General features: G+C 50.0%; 1 protein-coding gene across 1 annotated transcript in view; it reads left to right on the forward strand.

Moving 5' to 3' along the window:
• The window catches only part of Rassf5 (Ras association domain family member 5), a 67,522-nt gene continuing 51,104 nt past the window's right edge, over positions 1–16,418 (forward strand). Inside the window, exon 1 of the mRNA XM_078022715.1 lies at positions 1–558. Within this exon, the coding sequence (XP_077878841.1) occupies positions 96–558 (463 nt within the window). The 5' untranslated portion in view covers positions 1–95. The remainder of the gene's footprint in view (positions 559–16,418) is intronic.

A 16,418-nucleotide genomic window follows, 5' to 3' on the forward strand; every position in this document is an offset into this window, starting at 1 on the left:
TTTAAAGGCGCGCTGGTCTGGGGCCGCCCCTTCTCTCGGGGCCGGCTCGGGAGTCTAGCCACCGCGGGAGCCGCCGCCGCCGCCACTAGCAAGGCATGGCCATGGCGTCCCCGGCCATCGGGCAGCGCCCCTACCCGCTACTCTTGGACCCCGAACCGCCGCGTTATCTGCAGAGCCTGAGCGGCCCGGAATCGCCGCCGCTGCCGCCGCCCCCGAGCCGCTCCTCGCGCCGCTGCGTCCCCGCGCCCCTCTCCACCGCGCCCGGGGCGCACGAGGGGCGCGGCGTCCGGAGGGCTGCCCGGGGGGACCCCGATCCTCAACCCCGGGCCTCCCGACCCGCTCGCCCTCTCCGGCCTGGTCTGCAGCAGAGACTGCGGAGGCGGCCTGGGGCGCCCCGGCCCCGCGACGTGCGGAGCATCTTCGAACAGCCGCAGGATCCCCGCGTCCCGGCGGAGCGAGGCGAGGGGCACAGCTTCGCCGAATTGGCGCTGCGGGGCGGCCCCGGTTGGTGTGACCTATGCGGAGGAGAGGTGCTGCGGCAGGCGCTGCGCTGCGCCAGTGAGTGTCCGGGCAGGGCAGGGAGGGGCGCGGGAAGACCGCAGACCAACGGCAAGGACCATGAGGGGTAGGGGCAAGGAGAGAGGGGACATTGCCATCCTGGGCTCCAGAGGAGACCCGAACTTAAGGCCAGTAACCCCCGAGACTCTCTGCTCCTTATTTCCCTGCCTCTTATCCTTAGTGACTGCGCACTGCCCAGGAATGGTTGTGCGGTGTTTGACAAATACCTCTCTGCTGACAGGTGCGTTCCTGGGCCTCACCCCACCCCCAGCCTGCACGCACACAGGCAAGCTTGCGGGTTGGGGTTGATGGCCGCCTGAAGGTCATCCCCTGGACCCTCTTGCTTTAGTTGTGAATTCTTGGAAGAGGATTGTGAGACTGATATTGAAGTGACCATTTGACCTTTGCTTATTTGTGTTAATGGAAAAAATGGCTTGTTTGTCCGCCTATCGTTCAAGCCCAGAACGCTCCAGGGGAACCTTTTGGGACAGGGAGGAGACTTAGCTAAGCTTTGGATGGAAACAGGCTGTGAGATTGAAAAGAGCTTGAGGAAAGAGCTTGGGGTCAAGCTCTTTGGGTCAAGCAGGACCGGTACCCACTTCTGTCTTCTACCCCTGGCCCCTCAAACCTATGGACTCTGCTCCAGTATGTGGCTGTGCCCTGCCTCCTCCTCCTCCTCCTGGGTTCCTCATTAGTCAGTCATCAAGCTCCAAAAATGATCCAACTCCCTGCTGGGTCCCTTCTTTCCAGGCCCCTCTGGTTGCCTCCCCAGCCACACTGGTCTCAGTCCTGACTATAAAACACTGAGCACCCAATGTAGAGATTTTTCTAAGCAAATCTGCAGTCTTCGTGGGGCTTATTATTTTCTCCTCCTTCAGTAAGGTGTGTGTATTGGTGTCTTCCCTCCACCCCTGCATTTGCTGTTGCCAGTTTGGCAGAGGATATCCACAGCCATGTAGATATTTTATGTAGATATTTTAAATATCAGAAGCACAAAGCACAGACAATGGCACAACCTGTAACCAGCATCTCTGGAAATGGATTGTGGTTTGCATCTTTCAGCGAAGGCCCTTCCCCCCATGACAGCAGCCCCACATCTCCCACCCCACTGCAGCCCTGGACAGCCGCCGTGGCTATGTGAGTCAGGAGAGCCCTACCTTGACTCTCCCTGCAGCCCACAGTGTGCCTCCTGCTGCAGCTGGCTGCCAGGAAGGAGAACTCAGACAGACTCTAAGCCAGGGTCAGGTGGAAGGGGACAATTGAAGGAGAAAGTGGGTGCTGTTCTTACATCACCAGATCTCACAGTTTAGGTGCCAATTAAAATGGAAAGAGCAACAGTTACAGATAGAGGTATGTGTCCTGTGGGGGAGGGGCTGCCACTTGGTCAATGCCTCTGACCTGACAGACAATCCAATGCGACAGGAATATGTTGGCGACCTTTGTCCTCTGGAGGGTCCTGGGGTACTTTACTGCATCTACTCACCTTATTATACACAGGAGAGAAGCAATATCCTCACTGTAATGGGTTTTATTGTCTGGAATCCCAAGAGATCTGCTTCATTGGCATTCTTGTTTGTATTTAGACTTTTGGGGATGATATCTATTGTTGAACATTTTGCACATAGTTTTATGATAATTTTTTGGTTTGGTTGTAAGTTGTGTATATGTATGTGTGATACTCCATGGTTAAATGACGTTATCCTCACATCACCTTAGAATTGTTTGTTTCATTGGGTTAAGTCATAAGTGGCCTAACCCAATAAGTTAGGCCATGAGTTTCTACTGTCATGAAGACCCTGTCCTTGGGTAGTACCTCTGCTGCTGTGTGTGATTTGGTAAAGTCTTCACTTTGTTGGGCTTCCATGGCCCCCTACATAGTTGGTTTGAATCCAACCAGAGATGTCTGAACACTAGAGAGGAAACAGACTGGAATCAAGGGGCTACAGAGAGGAGTCTCTCTTTGTTGTTATTAATATTTAACTAATCTTGAGCCTGTGACTGGCTGGGAAAAGTTGAGAAATGTTCTGATGTGCAAGTTTGGCTGGCAGGACAAACTCACTGAGCATCTTGTTTGAAGTTGGTCTAATTCCATAATGAGTTTCGTTGTTTTCATTTTGAAAAACCAGGATCAGGAAAAGGCTTTTTATTTGTTTATTTATTTTGGTACCGGGGATTGAACTCTAAGGGCTTTCACCACTGAGTGACATTCCCAGTCCTTTTTTAGTTTTGAGATAGAATCTCATTTAGTTGCTGAGACTGGCCTTGAACTTGTGATCCTCCTGTCTCAGCTTCCCAAATTGCTGGGACTATGAGTGTGCACCACACCACACACCAGCATAGGAAGGACCTTTTAAAGTCAACACTATGCAGTGATGAAGAGCACAGGCTGTAACCAGAGTCCTGGGCTTGACTCCTGACTGCTGCTTAGTTTTTGTGTGACCTTGTGCATCTCTGTATTCCGTTTCCCTGTTTAAAAACATGGAGATCATGTTTTAGATCATGCCAATGTGAGAATTCAGTGGATTTATCGTGTAAAGTGCTTCCGATGGTGCATAGCAAAGGGCAATGGACATTTAATTCAATATGACTTGCTGTTATCCCTTCCCATCCAACAGCCACAACAACTAGCCTGGGCTTGTGATACCTCCTGGGATCGCTTTTCTAAGGAGTGAGTGCAATTTTCAAACTCAGCCTGTTTGCCGAGCTGCATCGGGAAATGAGTGCTGTAAGCATCTCGGAACGTTTGGATGTTAAATGCCCTCTAGAAATGGCACTCCTGCCCAGTGTCTTCAGGAGGAGCCTGCTGTGGCAGAGGAGCATCCTTACAGAATGCCAGTGGCTGAGACCCTTCTGTGCCCAGCTGAGGGTTTACAAAGGCATTGGCTCCTTGTCTGTGTGCCACCTGCACCCAGCAAAGCGCCAGGCATAGTTTCAATAAGTGGAAGTTGAAGGTGGTGACTTGTTTGTGCTATTAAAGCTCCCCGTTCTTGGAAACAAGCAGAAGGGCAGTGGGTACGTGAATGACATCTGTCTGCACAGGAGGCTGGCACTGGGTGGGAGCCATGTTGGCAAATGGGCTTTTTAATAAGGGAAGCTTTTAGAAAATTGTCTTTGCACCTTCTGTCTTCCTAACTTAAGCTCCCTCTACTTCAGGGTCTGTAACTGAGCTCTTGTTGGATTTGCAAACAAGAAAGTTCAGAGTTCATACTAGTTTATAGGAGCAAAGAAATCACATTTGTTAGATAGAAAGGGAAATCAGTGGACATTGGTGCACACACACACACACACACACACACACACACACACACACACCTTTCAGGTGCCCAAAGTAAATACAGAAGCCTCCAGGACACCAAAGGACACTTTCCAAGATGTTTACAATGAAAATCTTCCAGCATTTCAGGAGAGAATGGACAATAGCAAATAACCTGCAAAACTCTCCAGCTGCCCTTTGGCTTTGTTCTCAGGGACTGTCCCTTAGGAATCATGGACCCTTAGTTTTGTAGAAGGCACATGAGATGATTTTATCTTTCATCTAAATTTTGGTGGATGTGTCAGCCATCCTGGGCCAGGGAATCATCTGGCAGTTGGAGAATTTAAGTACAGCTCACATGGCCCCGGAGGAGACGCTTAGACATTCTTTGTACACTGCAGGTGACTACCGTGTGCCTTCTAGAGTCAGAGTCTCTCTCCAGAGGGGGCGTTTTCAGAGCCATGATGTGTTAAAGGACTGGAATGATAGGATTGAAAGGGGGCCCTGGGGCTCATCCTCCTGACCTCCCCCTCCTGTGATAGACTAATTATGGTGTGAGTAAGGTGTTTACCATGAGGCGCTCGGGAGGGGCTCGGTGTCTTTTCTTACTGAGCGAGGCTGGTATGGCATAGAGCTCCGTAAGAGCTTTCTAGTTCCTGTCACTGCATTAATGGCTGGGTTTAAGTAGGCTCTCTGCAGGACTGGAACCACCCATGTGAGAGCCCACTGATCCTGCAGAACCATCCCTTGTTGGGAGTTCTTTGCAAAAAAAGGTTACTGGGACATTGCTGTGGATTCTTCCTGCAGCAGAGAAAGGTCTTCATTGCAGACATCTTGGAAAGTGTCCTTTGGTGTCCTGGAGGCTTCTGTATTTACCCTGGGCACCTGAAAGGTACTTGTTTGGCACTCCCAGGGGTGTTGAAGTGTGCACTGGTGTTCTCATTGATTTAGACCCATGCTTGCCTTTGGAGGCTGGAAGACTGAGCACAGAAATGGTTGTTTTGTTGTTAAGGATGGTGGGAATCCCTCACCCCTATTCTCTCCCCTCCTCCTGGCTCTAATTAGGGTCTTCTTGGGACAGGTCCTATTGGAGGGTGTGTGTTAGGGGACAGGGAAAGGACACACATTGCTTTCCAGAGGCTTCTGAGCCCCTCACTCTGCACCCCCTGTTATTCTTCTCCTCCCTGCTTCCTGTCGTCTCAAAAGATGAAAGTGAAAGGATTAAATGTGGGCTTAATTTCCCCCCCTATTCATCAGAGCATGAAATTTTCTGATTATGGAGTGTGAGGGGCTTGAATCACAGGTACAGTCAAAAATGATTAATGCCACTTGTCTGCCAGCCTAATTAGACTTGGTAATGAACGTGTGTGTTCGCCTGCTGATCCTGCAGAGTTATTAGGTGGGAGTGAATTGACATCTCCCCTCAGCACTGAGGGTTGGTTGGATCTGGGTTTCTCTCGTCTCCCCAAGTTTACTTTTAAATCAGCCTCTGCCAAGACTGGAAGGTAGGCCAAGAGTGACAAGGAAAGACAGCCCCAGTCCAGCCCCAGGGGCCCTGCTGGCTGGTGGAGAGAATTCATCCTGTCAGGGAGGGTGTGGGTCAGACTGGAGCCAGGCCCAGCCAGGTCTGAGAAGGAGCACAGGAAGAATTCTTCGCATGTCAATAGTGCTTTTCTCTGAAGAGCCCAGATGTTTTCATGCCACTGTGTTCATTCTCAAAATAACTTCATGAGTATGGAGGAAGACGCTTCTGCTGAAATCTCACATTGTTGAGAGGGAGTCACCTGTCCAGGACTTGCTAGGTGCAGCAGAGAGGCTAGTACCTCTCCTGTAGGCTAATTCCAACACACCTTGAAGGCTTTGGGGTCATCTCAGGCCCTTAAGCTATTTCCCTCTTTGGGGCCCTGTGCCCAGCACCCCTGTGTCAGAGGCCACCTGGCATGGCCCAGCCATAGTCGAGTCCCCACTCCTGCATCCCAAGTGCTCTCCCACAGTGTTCTCTCTGGCTTCCCACACCCACCCTCACTCCTCCATTTCCCCATGGAGGGCAGCTGCCTGTCACCCTCGTCCAGCCCAAGGTATTATTAAGGCTAAGTGAGGAACCTGTAAACACATCTCTGCCCTCATTAGAGGCCCTTCCTGTTTGCATTCCTGGGATGGCAAGGTGAGTATTTCCCAGAGGGTGAGTATTTGTGGGTGTGCAAAGCATGTGAACACCTCCAACCCCCAGCCATTCTGTTCCTGCAGTTCAGCCAGCACCGGCTCATGCAGGCTCCTCTATCTGAGCTTGCAGATCCAGGTCTGTGCATTTGCTGGATGCTCTTTGCTCTCAGCTTACCCTGCCCAGCCACCCACCCCTCCCACAGGGCTCTGCTGCTGCTCTGCCCTGGTTGGGTTGGGAAGTGCTGGTGGCAGCTGATGCTGGGAAGATGGTTTTGCATTTAGTCACTTTGGGGTTTTTTTTCCAAAAGTTCTGGCAAGCTTCTCTTCACATGTTCCAGGCTGGAGCCCAGGGTTTGGAGAAGGCAGGGAGCCAGATTTGGGGCTTTGGGGAAAGAAGAAGGAGGCTGAAGCAATGATGTCAGACAGGACAGAAGGCTTGGATCCCTGAAGGCACTGGGATAGTGGAATAAAATCAGCTCTGGGGCATGGCCATCGCTATCCTGCCCCAAAGGGCAAGACTTTCTTGCCTCAGACCCCCATGGGGAGGTGGAATTCCAGTCCTTTCTGAAACACCCACATACCATGCTGATGAGACAGGACACCGGCAGAGCCTAATAGACCTCAGGCCTCTCCATGGAGTAGTCATTGACTGAAGTGGTCAGCACATCTGTGCTGGACTTGTCCTAGCCTGCTAATGGTTCTAGGAGTAGAAAAGGTCCCTTAGAGATGCACCCGTATGGGATTCTCCAAAGTTTGGTTCTCTTTTTGCCCTTTAGGAAAGGAAGGAAGAAGTGCAGTGGAGTCCCTCCTGGCATTGTGGCATGTGCCCAGCCTCCTGGGGGAGAAGGACCCATCTTGGCTGAAGGGTCTGGTGACTCCTAAGAGCAGAAGCAGGCCCCAGATTTTCTTTAGGATTTTCCTACCTACACCTACTGCTCCAGGTCTATTTGAAGACTTCAGGAGAAACCTTGAGATGACATTGTGCTAAGGATTTATGAGAGGGTAGTGTTCAACATCCAGTCTATTTAGTCCTGTGTGTCACTGGGCAAGCAGCTGGGTGACCAAGTGTGATACTCACCTGTAACCACAGAGGGCTGGGTCATGCTTACTCTTCAGCGGAGGGCCCATGTGCCACCTTCTGCCTCCTCCCCTGTTCCTTGAACAAACACATTTCCAGGGTGAGGACAGGTCTTACTGCAGTGGCCGTTGGCAGGGGCTGCTAGAAAATGAAAATAAAACTTGGATTGCATGGTCCTTTAAGAAACCAGATGGCATGTTCATGAAGTCAGGCCCCAAAGGCCTATAAATACTCTTATGTTTCGTTTCTATTGGATGCTAGATCTGGGAAAGACTTACCATTGAGTTTGTTCAAGATACAAGTTGATATTCTGTGAACTTGCTAAAATGGGAGTATACAGGTGGAATAAGAAGAGTTGGAGCAGGATGTGGTGGTGCATGCCTGTAATCCCAGCAGCTCCGGAGGCTGAGGCAGGAGGATTGCAAGTTCAAAGCCAGCCTCAGCAATTTAGCAAGGTCCTCAACAACTTAGAGAGACCCTGTCACAAAATAAAACATAAAAAGGGCTAGGGATGTGGCTCAGTGGTTGACCCACTGGGTTCAATCCTTGGCAAGAAAAAAAGAAGAATTGGGAATGGCCAAGAAATGGTGAGAGCAGATGGAACTTCTGTTGCCCTGGCTGCTTCTGAAGCATTGTCACGTGCACTGTCTCTGTTGAGCCCGGCAGTTCCCTAGTGAGGTAGGCAGGGCTGGCTTAATCGTGGCCATCTCCTAGATGTGGAAACACAGTATTCAGGGAAGTCAAGTGACTTTTCTCTAAGAAGACCCAGATCATCAGTCTCAAAACCAACACCAGAATCCAACATAGCTGACATCATTGGTCATGGAAGCTAGTTGAGTTTTCTTATTCATCTGCCTTCCTTCTGCCAACAAATACCGAAATGTCCAAAGTAATAATAATAATAATAATAATAGAAAGAGGTATAGGGAAGAAAAGGAAGTGCCAAGGGGTTGTGATCCAGATGCAAGGCCACCAGCCAGTGCCTGGATACTTGAGAGTTGGCTGAATTTCAGTATTCCGTGTTTAAGTGGATCTTCAGCATGCACAAATCATAAGATCTTCAAACAAAGGCTGAAGTTTTTCTAAATCCCAGGATAAAAGAAACTAGTGTCTTTGGTTCCCACCCTTCCCGTTGGTGTCAGGACAGTGCAGGCACTAGGCAGGGAGAGGCAGGTAGAATATCTTTCCTGTTCCCTTCCTCCTCCCTGCCATGACCCAGCTGTCGGGGTTCACGACATAGGACTAGCCAGGAACCGAAGGGAAATCAGCAGACTAGGGAAATCAGATTCAGCTAGGGTGAGAAGGGTTAGCTTGGGACTGGAAAATGGACCTCTAGCTCTAATCCTAGGCAGTGGTGTGGCCCCGTGGGAAAGAGCAACTCTGCCTCTGTGTATTGCCCCAAGTCAGGCTCACAGTTGGGACAGGTACCATCGCCCACTTTCCTGGCTTACTTGAAGGAAGTCGTTTTTTTTTCCATCCAAGTTGAATGGAAGTTGGAGATTCGGTGGTTTCTGTTGAAGCAATTATTTCTTTTCTTCAACTGAGGAAAGTATTAAAAATCCAAAAGCCCCAGAGATGACTTAGTGTTTAAATGGAACAGCAGATTCCAGCTGTAACCTGAGAGTTTTGAGAGGATGGATGGAGCATGCTGTCAGTGTATTCTAGTGGGGACTGTTTTTAAAAGCAATCTGGAGGTAGCTTTCTAGAAGGAGAGCATTTCAAGGTGAGAATATAATGTACCCCCCTCCCTTAAGATGGTGAAGTTTGTTGCTTCAAATTCTCTTGGCCCTTGGCCGACTCCCGCTTCATCATGGAGGTCATCTAGTTAATGCTTGAACATCAGGGCGGTGAGAGATCATTGCCGACATTCCCCTGCCTGTAGGTGGTGCTCCTCCCAGCCCATCCCTGCAGTGAAACATTGATCTAGTTTCTAAAAGATCTAGAGTGAAGATTCTAGAGCCTCTCAAAGTCCTGTCCCTAGACTTTTTCAGTTCTCTCCTGTTGGCTTCTCCAATGGCTTAATCTTAAAGAATGGTTTTGTGGGGCTGGGGGTGCAGCTCAGTGGTAGAGCACTTGCCTAGCATGCACAAGTTCCATTCCTACCACATTAGTAAAAGAAGGAAGAAAGGAAGGAAGGAAATCTCTGAATTGAGGGGAAAAGAGAAGTGAGGTCAGTCTATCCTTGAGTCCAATGGGGCATTCAGGAGGGATTCCCCCCATTGCTCATATTTAAAACTCCCCCCAGCACATGTGCTCTTCTCTCTGAGGCCTACTGAGAAAAGAGCCCGGGCAGCCAGGAAATCCTGGACCCTCATGGAGATCCCAGGGAACCTTGGCTTCCACCCCTTACTTGATGGTCTCAAGAGTCTGGACTCTTTTAGAATCTGGACTCACTTACGATGCTTTTCTGATGCGAAGGCTGCTGGATAAACTAAAGCTGCCCACTCCTATAGGTATCCCACTCTCCCCGAGAAAGCATTAGGGAGAAGAAAACAGTGTCCAGGCCTGAGCAAGGGTGGCATATTAAAAAAATGACCTGTAAACATTGTGACATTATTGCTACTGCACCAAGTGCTGAGCAATATAATACCCATAGGGTGGGTGATCTAGATGGGGACCTCGTGGCCAGATTTCTCTGAGAAGGGCAGGTGACTGGGAGCCTCGTTGGGGGATATTCTCTTCTGAGGATGTTGGCCTTTGGGATAGGATGCCCTTCAGTGTTCTCTTTGACCTTGGGGAAAACGACAGCACAGGGAGCTGAGCCAGAGGTTGGTGGCTGCATGGGGAACACCATGGCTCACATCTGAACTCACATGCTAACTCCCTGGACCTGACGAGCACACGTGTGTACTTGAACCTTCCGCCAGGATTCTATGAGTGGGCAAGTCCTCCGAGATTTGTGTCCTCGGGGTAAAGGACAAGTGTCCCTCCTTCATTGGCTGTTTGTAGGTGAAGCCTGGGATCTCTGAGCAGCCTGGGAGCTGGCACCCCTCTCCAGTGGCCTTTTGAAAGGCTCTGCTGCTTGTCGTGTGCCTGTGCTCTGTCTTGTCCTGGGCAGTGGACTTTTCCTCTAATGCTTGACCTCTTCTGAAGGGAAACCCTGTAAGCACCATTTTAGGACAAGAGTTTGACACTTTTGCCTTTTTTGTGAGAGACGTATTCTTTTCTCCTTTTGTGTCCTCCCCTCCTGAAGTCCTTAGGGTCACATCCTTTTGCATGTCAACTCCTCTGGGCTCAGGTATCTGATCTCAGATGAATGGTCTGATGCTCTCAAAGCCTCATGGCCTCCTTGTGGGCCCTTCCCCCTTTGGCTGAGCATGGGAGGACTTGAGTTAACCCCAGGTTGTCCCTTAGGAGTCCAGACAGCTGGTGAAGCATTATTAATCCACCAACCCCCAAAGAAATCCATTAACGAGCTCCTGGGCCAGGCACGTGGTGTGAAGTAACCGATCACTTCTGTCATCCGTGGAAACTTTGGAGACATTGATTTTCAGACTCAGGCGCGACTGAGAAGTGAGGCTCGGGCAGGCTCTTTCCTGCAGCCTGTTTGGTGGGGGTATTTTTATCTTATCAAGTTAAAAGCCCCAGAAATAGAAAGTTTTCCATTGGGGGAGGTGGAGGGAAGGAGGCAGCATTGGTCAGTCTGTGCTGGTGCAGGAGCCTGCAGTCCCAGGTGCCTGTCCGGGTCACATGAAGCCCAGAGTCCTCCCCGGGGCCCGGGACTCTCCCACTGGGCACCCAACTCTGACGCCAGACCTAGAGAAGAGCTATTGATCTGCAGACCAGATGACTGAGGGCCAGGATGAGGAGGCAGCCGCTGCCTGCTTCGGTCGGGTCACTGTGCGCCTCCAGCGGCTCTTCTGCAGGCTCCCGAAGAAGAGCCGCTCACTGTCAGAGAAGCTGCAGGTCCTGCAGAGGTTCGAGGCCCCGCGGGCTCGAGGTAGGTCCTGGCTGCTCCAGCTAGCAGTCTGCAGGGGTGCTTGGGCTCCCAGGCCTCTGCTTAGTAACATTTCTCACAGGAAAGGAGTGTGGGGTCCTCCAGGCAGCCTGGTATTAATGCTGAGTGCCGCACCACGCCTTGCCCTCCTGACTCTGTTGGGACCAGGACACCAGTACTGCCCCCTTGGCTGGCTTAGAGTGAGCAGGCAGACTGGAAGGGCACAGTCAGAAGCCTTGGATTGGCCATGAATTTTAACAACCTTTTTTTGAGCTGGGAATTAGGACTAAGTGGTCATCGTAATTAGGGTCCCCAGGCTGATGGAATCTGGGTACCTTGGAAGGCCACTGTTTTCCCTTCTACTCATCCTGTGGCTCAGAGGGGAGTCAGACTTTGCCAGGTTGCTGCATCAGCCTGCCCAGGACTCGGGAGCAGTGACATTTCCTAAGCAAAACTTCCTCACCTGTGTGGTTTGTGGAGGTGCGTGTGGCTGTGGCTGGCTGGTGGCTGATGGGTGGAAGAGCTCACAAGAGTCCCAGCCTCAGGCACTGGTTTCCTTCTCTAAGCACTAATCAGGCTGAGAATGGTCCCTGCCTGGGAAAGGATAACCGGGCCTGGCACAGGGATGAGTGGGAAATGAAGACACTGTAGCAAGTCAGGTTATCTCTGTATCTTCCGCTCTCCCTCTGTTCTTTTTCCTGAGGCCTACAAAACCCTGTTGGTGGCAGCACCGGGACTGGGGTTCCAGGCGCCTGACCTCCAGCCTTGGGTTCTTTCTGCTGGATCATGGCGTCTCCCGCCTCTTCTGTTTCTCTAGCACTGTCTGCTAAAGACTCAAAGCATTTTTATTTATTTGTCTTTAATACCTTTCACTTCTCCAGATCCATGTATGGCAGGAATAGCAAACAGGTTATTCTGTTTAATAGATGAGGCAGCATGGAGAAGTAGGGCCTCTTGTCAAAGGTTGTTGCCATACAACCAGGCCCGAAACCCTCTGCAACTGGATCTGCTCACTGTAGCAACCTTAACTGCTTCTCCTTGCTGGTTGGAAGTCTTTGGAGTGCATAAGCTTTCCTGCGGGTTTCCTACCCCATTTGTCTGTACGCCATTCTCATATACATTCAGGAATAGGTGGGGTTCCAGCTGAGTCACAACACTAAGTCTTAGGGGTGGAACCAAAATGAAATGTCATCACTGAGCTAAGTTTCTGAAGGCAGTGTTTAAAAAGGCAATCGAATTTTGACAATGAAAGATATATTTCTGATGAAGGCTTTACTACTTGAGAAGGGAGAATTTTAATTCAACTAGACCAATCCCCATTTAGGGGCAAATATTCTTTATCCAGCCTGAATAACTTGTCCTCATCAATAGCCTCTACCTACTGTGACCCTCACTAGGAAGAGACTTGGTTACTGAGTTTCTCAATTTAAATATTCCGTAGTGGGTTCATGTTCATACTCTCTCTCCTCTCTTTCTCTTTCTCTCCCCAACCCCTTCTCTAAGAATTATTATTACTCTATTCTGTAATTATTATTATTCTAGATCTGTTATTCAACAGATCATTTTCTTGCCCCTTTGCTCTTCAGCCCAATGAGTTATAGGTTTAATAAAATCAGTCTGACCTGGAGTGGCAGCATTAAGTTAAGGGCAAATACTGCTCTGCCGTTATGATGTGCTGGCTTGTGAGAGCGGTGGCACTTCGCTGATGCAAGAAGAGGGAACAAGACCAGGAGGCTCAAAGATGATGGAGCAGTGGACTTCTGACATGTCTCCACCTCCTGCACAGGACTCCATGAGCAACCGGGGTGTGGCATTTAAGAAAACTGACAAGGAACCAGGCCCAGATGAGTGCAGATCCTGGAGTTACCAGTTTCTGGCTTTCAGGTCCCCCTTGTAGAGATTCACTTCACTGAGCTTTGTAATTTCGATGTAATGGAAAGGAACAAAGTGGTGTTGGGTAGGTTGAACGTGACTTTGGAGATAAACATCTGATGTGATGCCCAGCACCCTGCAGGTCCGTCAGTGTGCGCTTCTAATATTGAGTGCTCCCAGGTAGACTTGTAGTGACTGCTCCCCTCAGGCCATGTGGACCAGCCTCCGACATGGCTGTCTGTTCTTCCTTCACCCCTGGTCCAAAGTGGGCTGCCTGCATCTCAGGGGCAGATGTAGGACTTGAAGATTATCCAGGCAAAAGTGGAGGAGGGACATAGAACTCCTAAACACCTTCTCTGGAAAAATTCCTGTCATGGAGTTTACCACACCACATAATTAACAGGCAAAGCCAGATTAGCCCACCGGGTGTCATTAGGAGCTAAAACAAGCATGTCACCAAGGGGCACGTCATATATCATTCTAAAAGGCTGCTAAGGGGTCAGCGAAAAACAGGCCTAGGTCTCTGCAGAAGTCTCCAGGGGTCCTGGCTGCAGAGATGCGGCTGTGAGGAAGCTTTGTGTGTCTCTGGCACAGAAAGCCGGCCACAGACGTCATCTATTTACTTTTCTCTCACTGTGAAAAATCTGCCTCACCTGGTTGGCAGTTGGCACTTTGAATGGCTGCAAGTGACATCAAAGCAGGTGTGGGAAAACCAGTTGGATGCAGTAAACTAGTCGTCTCTTGAACTGAACCCGTCTACCTCTGTGACCTTCTGGCACTCAGACCACACATACCTGTGTGCACACACCTGTGTGTGCATTCATATCTGCACATCTGCCACCCTGCACTCGGCATCTGCCCAGGCCTGCGTGGCTGTCCATATCTTTAGGGTCTGTGGGACACTACCAAACATGTACTTCAGGTTACTGAGAAGCGAGGCTGCCTTTTAGCCCCTTCTGCTTTAAAGGAAAAAAAAGCAAACCCCAAAAATCTCCCATAACTACTCTTTCCATCTTTCCATACATGCCTCTCACTACCAGAACCCAGGCCCTTCTCTACCAGCTACCCAGGAACCCCTTCTATCTTCTCAGGGTCCCCAGGGATGGGTGGAGAGGACCAGAACTGGGTTGGGGACCTCTGCTGCTTTATCTCTCGTACACCCAGAGTAGAGTGACACATGCCTAGAGCAGGGGAGGCCCCTCCAGACCAGGCTGAGGTCGAAAGGGTATCTGTCAGCTCTGTGCTGGCTTTGGACACTGTGGGCTTGTCACTATTTATTAAATTCCCTTACACCTAGCTGTCTACTATGGTTTAAAATATATTTTTTAAAAAATTTCCTTGAGGTGCTCTGGCAATAGGATCTCTGGATTTGTGTGTGTGTGTGTGTGTGTGTGTGTGTGTGTGTGTGTGTGTGACAATCAAAGCAGGTTATATTTGTTTTGAACTCTTTGTCTCTATAAAACCTTTCAAACACTTCTTCCTCTAACACCAGATCATACAGATGGCTATTTCTGCTGCCGGCCTGACCTAGGGTAGACCCTCAGTAAATGCGTGCACGCACAAATGAAAATCTGGATAGGAACTAGGTAGATGTGGGAAGACAGGAGACAAAATCATGTAGAAAACTTAATGCTCTGAGGACGTGTTCAGAAAGTGTGCTGTGTCACTACATTTCCAGCTGTGTGTCTATGTCCTAAATATGAATTTGACCTTTGCAGAGTGTCAGAGGGTCCAGATGACAAATCTCCCCATTCATTTGCATATTTGGTTTGCTCACCAGGGTACCTTACCTCAAACCATTTACTTTGACTTTTCTTCTCCAAATCCACCATTTTTAGCTATTCTTGGCCAAGGAGGGATTCTCAAGGAGGGATGCTCTGTGACATGAGGGCCTGCAGACCTGCCCACCTCACCCTGTCCCGTCCACATTCTCCTGATCATCGCTGTCATCAACAACTACATCAACAACCACTGCATGAGGCCATATCATAGAGCAGGCACATACAGTGTCATTAGGAAACATATTGTGTATAAAAAACATATGCTCCGAAATAGAGTCAACCAAAAGACGAATTAAAGTAAAAAGTTTAGCTGTTTTAACAGGACTGAATTCATCTAAAAATATAGCTGATTTTATTTTATTTTGGTGCTGAGGACTGAACCCAGAGTGTCCTACCACTGAACAATGCCCCCACCCCTAAAAGTAAAGCAAATCTTGACAGCTATGGCATTGTAGTTGAAACTACATAAAATGATATAAATGTTGGAAATATCAAAAATAGAGGGGAAAAAGTCCAGGGGGTTGGTATGGAAGAGATGGGAAGGAGTGGTCCAGGATTGTCAGCAGGGCATCAGTTAATCCTGTTCTCTGAAGCTGAAGCATGAGTTGCTAAAACTGACACAATGCTGTTCAATTTGCTTATGATTTTGTAAAATATACACAGGGCAGTATAGGGGGCATGCTTCAGGGTACAGAGCCCCAAAGAGTGAAATGGTGTGGAACCAGCCAAGGGAATAAGATGCCCTGTGGTCAGATCCTGGTCCCCAAGGCACTGCCTGCCCCTTCACTGCCTTCCTGAATGATCTGTCTGAACTCGTTGTGAACTGTCCTGTCTCTCTCCCCAAACAACCCCCTCCATGCACCCAGCCTGGCCTGGCCACAGCGCCTGCCTCTGCTGGTATTGCCAGCCTGGGGACCTGTGGTCGTGTTGGAAATGGATGATTAATATGCTGCCTGAGAGGCGCACCCACCCACACCCACCCACGTGGGGCAGGGTTATGCCTCTGCAGGCCCGCCTGGGCGCCCAACTTCTGCCAGGCCAGCTGGGTATGTCTGGGAGGAGGGGCACAGAGGACACCCAGCCTGCTTGAGAATGTGACAAGAGGCCCATCTTGGGGAATTAGAAACTGAGATATTAGATGTAGGGACCAGCGTGGCAGGGAGTTTTGGTATCTGATTTAATATCTGCTGAGTGACAACGCAGCAGATTTTTGCCCTTGGTTCACCCAGTCTCCACCCCACCTCTCCAGCACTTTCTCTCCCCAACCCAACCTGGAGGACCAGCTTCAGTAGGTCCCGCCCAGCCCAACCCTCTGTTTTACTTGGGAGCTGAATGTCAGATCCAAACTTGACCACATTCAGGTGAATACCCTGGCTTTTCCCAGAGTCAGCAGCCCCTGCCCAGCCAGCTGCCCGCCTGCCTATAGGAGGGACAGCAATCTCTGACCTAAGAGTTCTAGGTCTCTTGTCTTACTGTTGCATTGACCTTTGCTGTTGGCTCCTGGCTCTCTCCCTGGCATATTCTCTGTGTGTGTGTGGGAATTGAAGTCAGGGTTTCATAGTGGGAAGGGACAGTTTTGTGCCTTTAGGTCCTCTGGGCTAGTGCAGGGGTTGCTGAGAGCCTTCAAGGGTGGTCTGTCTTTTGAAACAAGGAGCTATAGTATAGGGTCTCGAGAGGGCTGGGGTTCAGACTCCTTCCTGGAAATATTAAGATGCAGATGTCCTGAGCTGGCTGCCCGACCCCAGGACTTTCCATTCCCTAGCTGTTGGCCTCACT

The sequence above is a fragment of the Ictidomys tridecemlineatus genome, chromosome 10 (assembly GCF_052094955.1).
Source record: "Ictidomys tridecemlineatus isolate mIctTri1 chromosome 10, mIctTri1.hap1, whole genome shotgun sequence".
Taxonomy (NCBI): Eukaryota; Metazoa; Chordata; class Mammalia; order Rodentia; family Sciuridae; genus Ictidomys; species Ictidomys tridecemlineatus.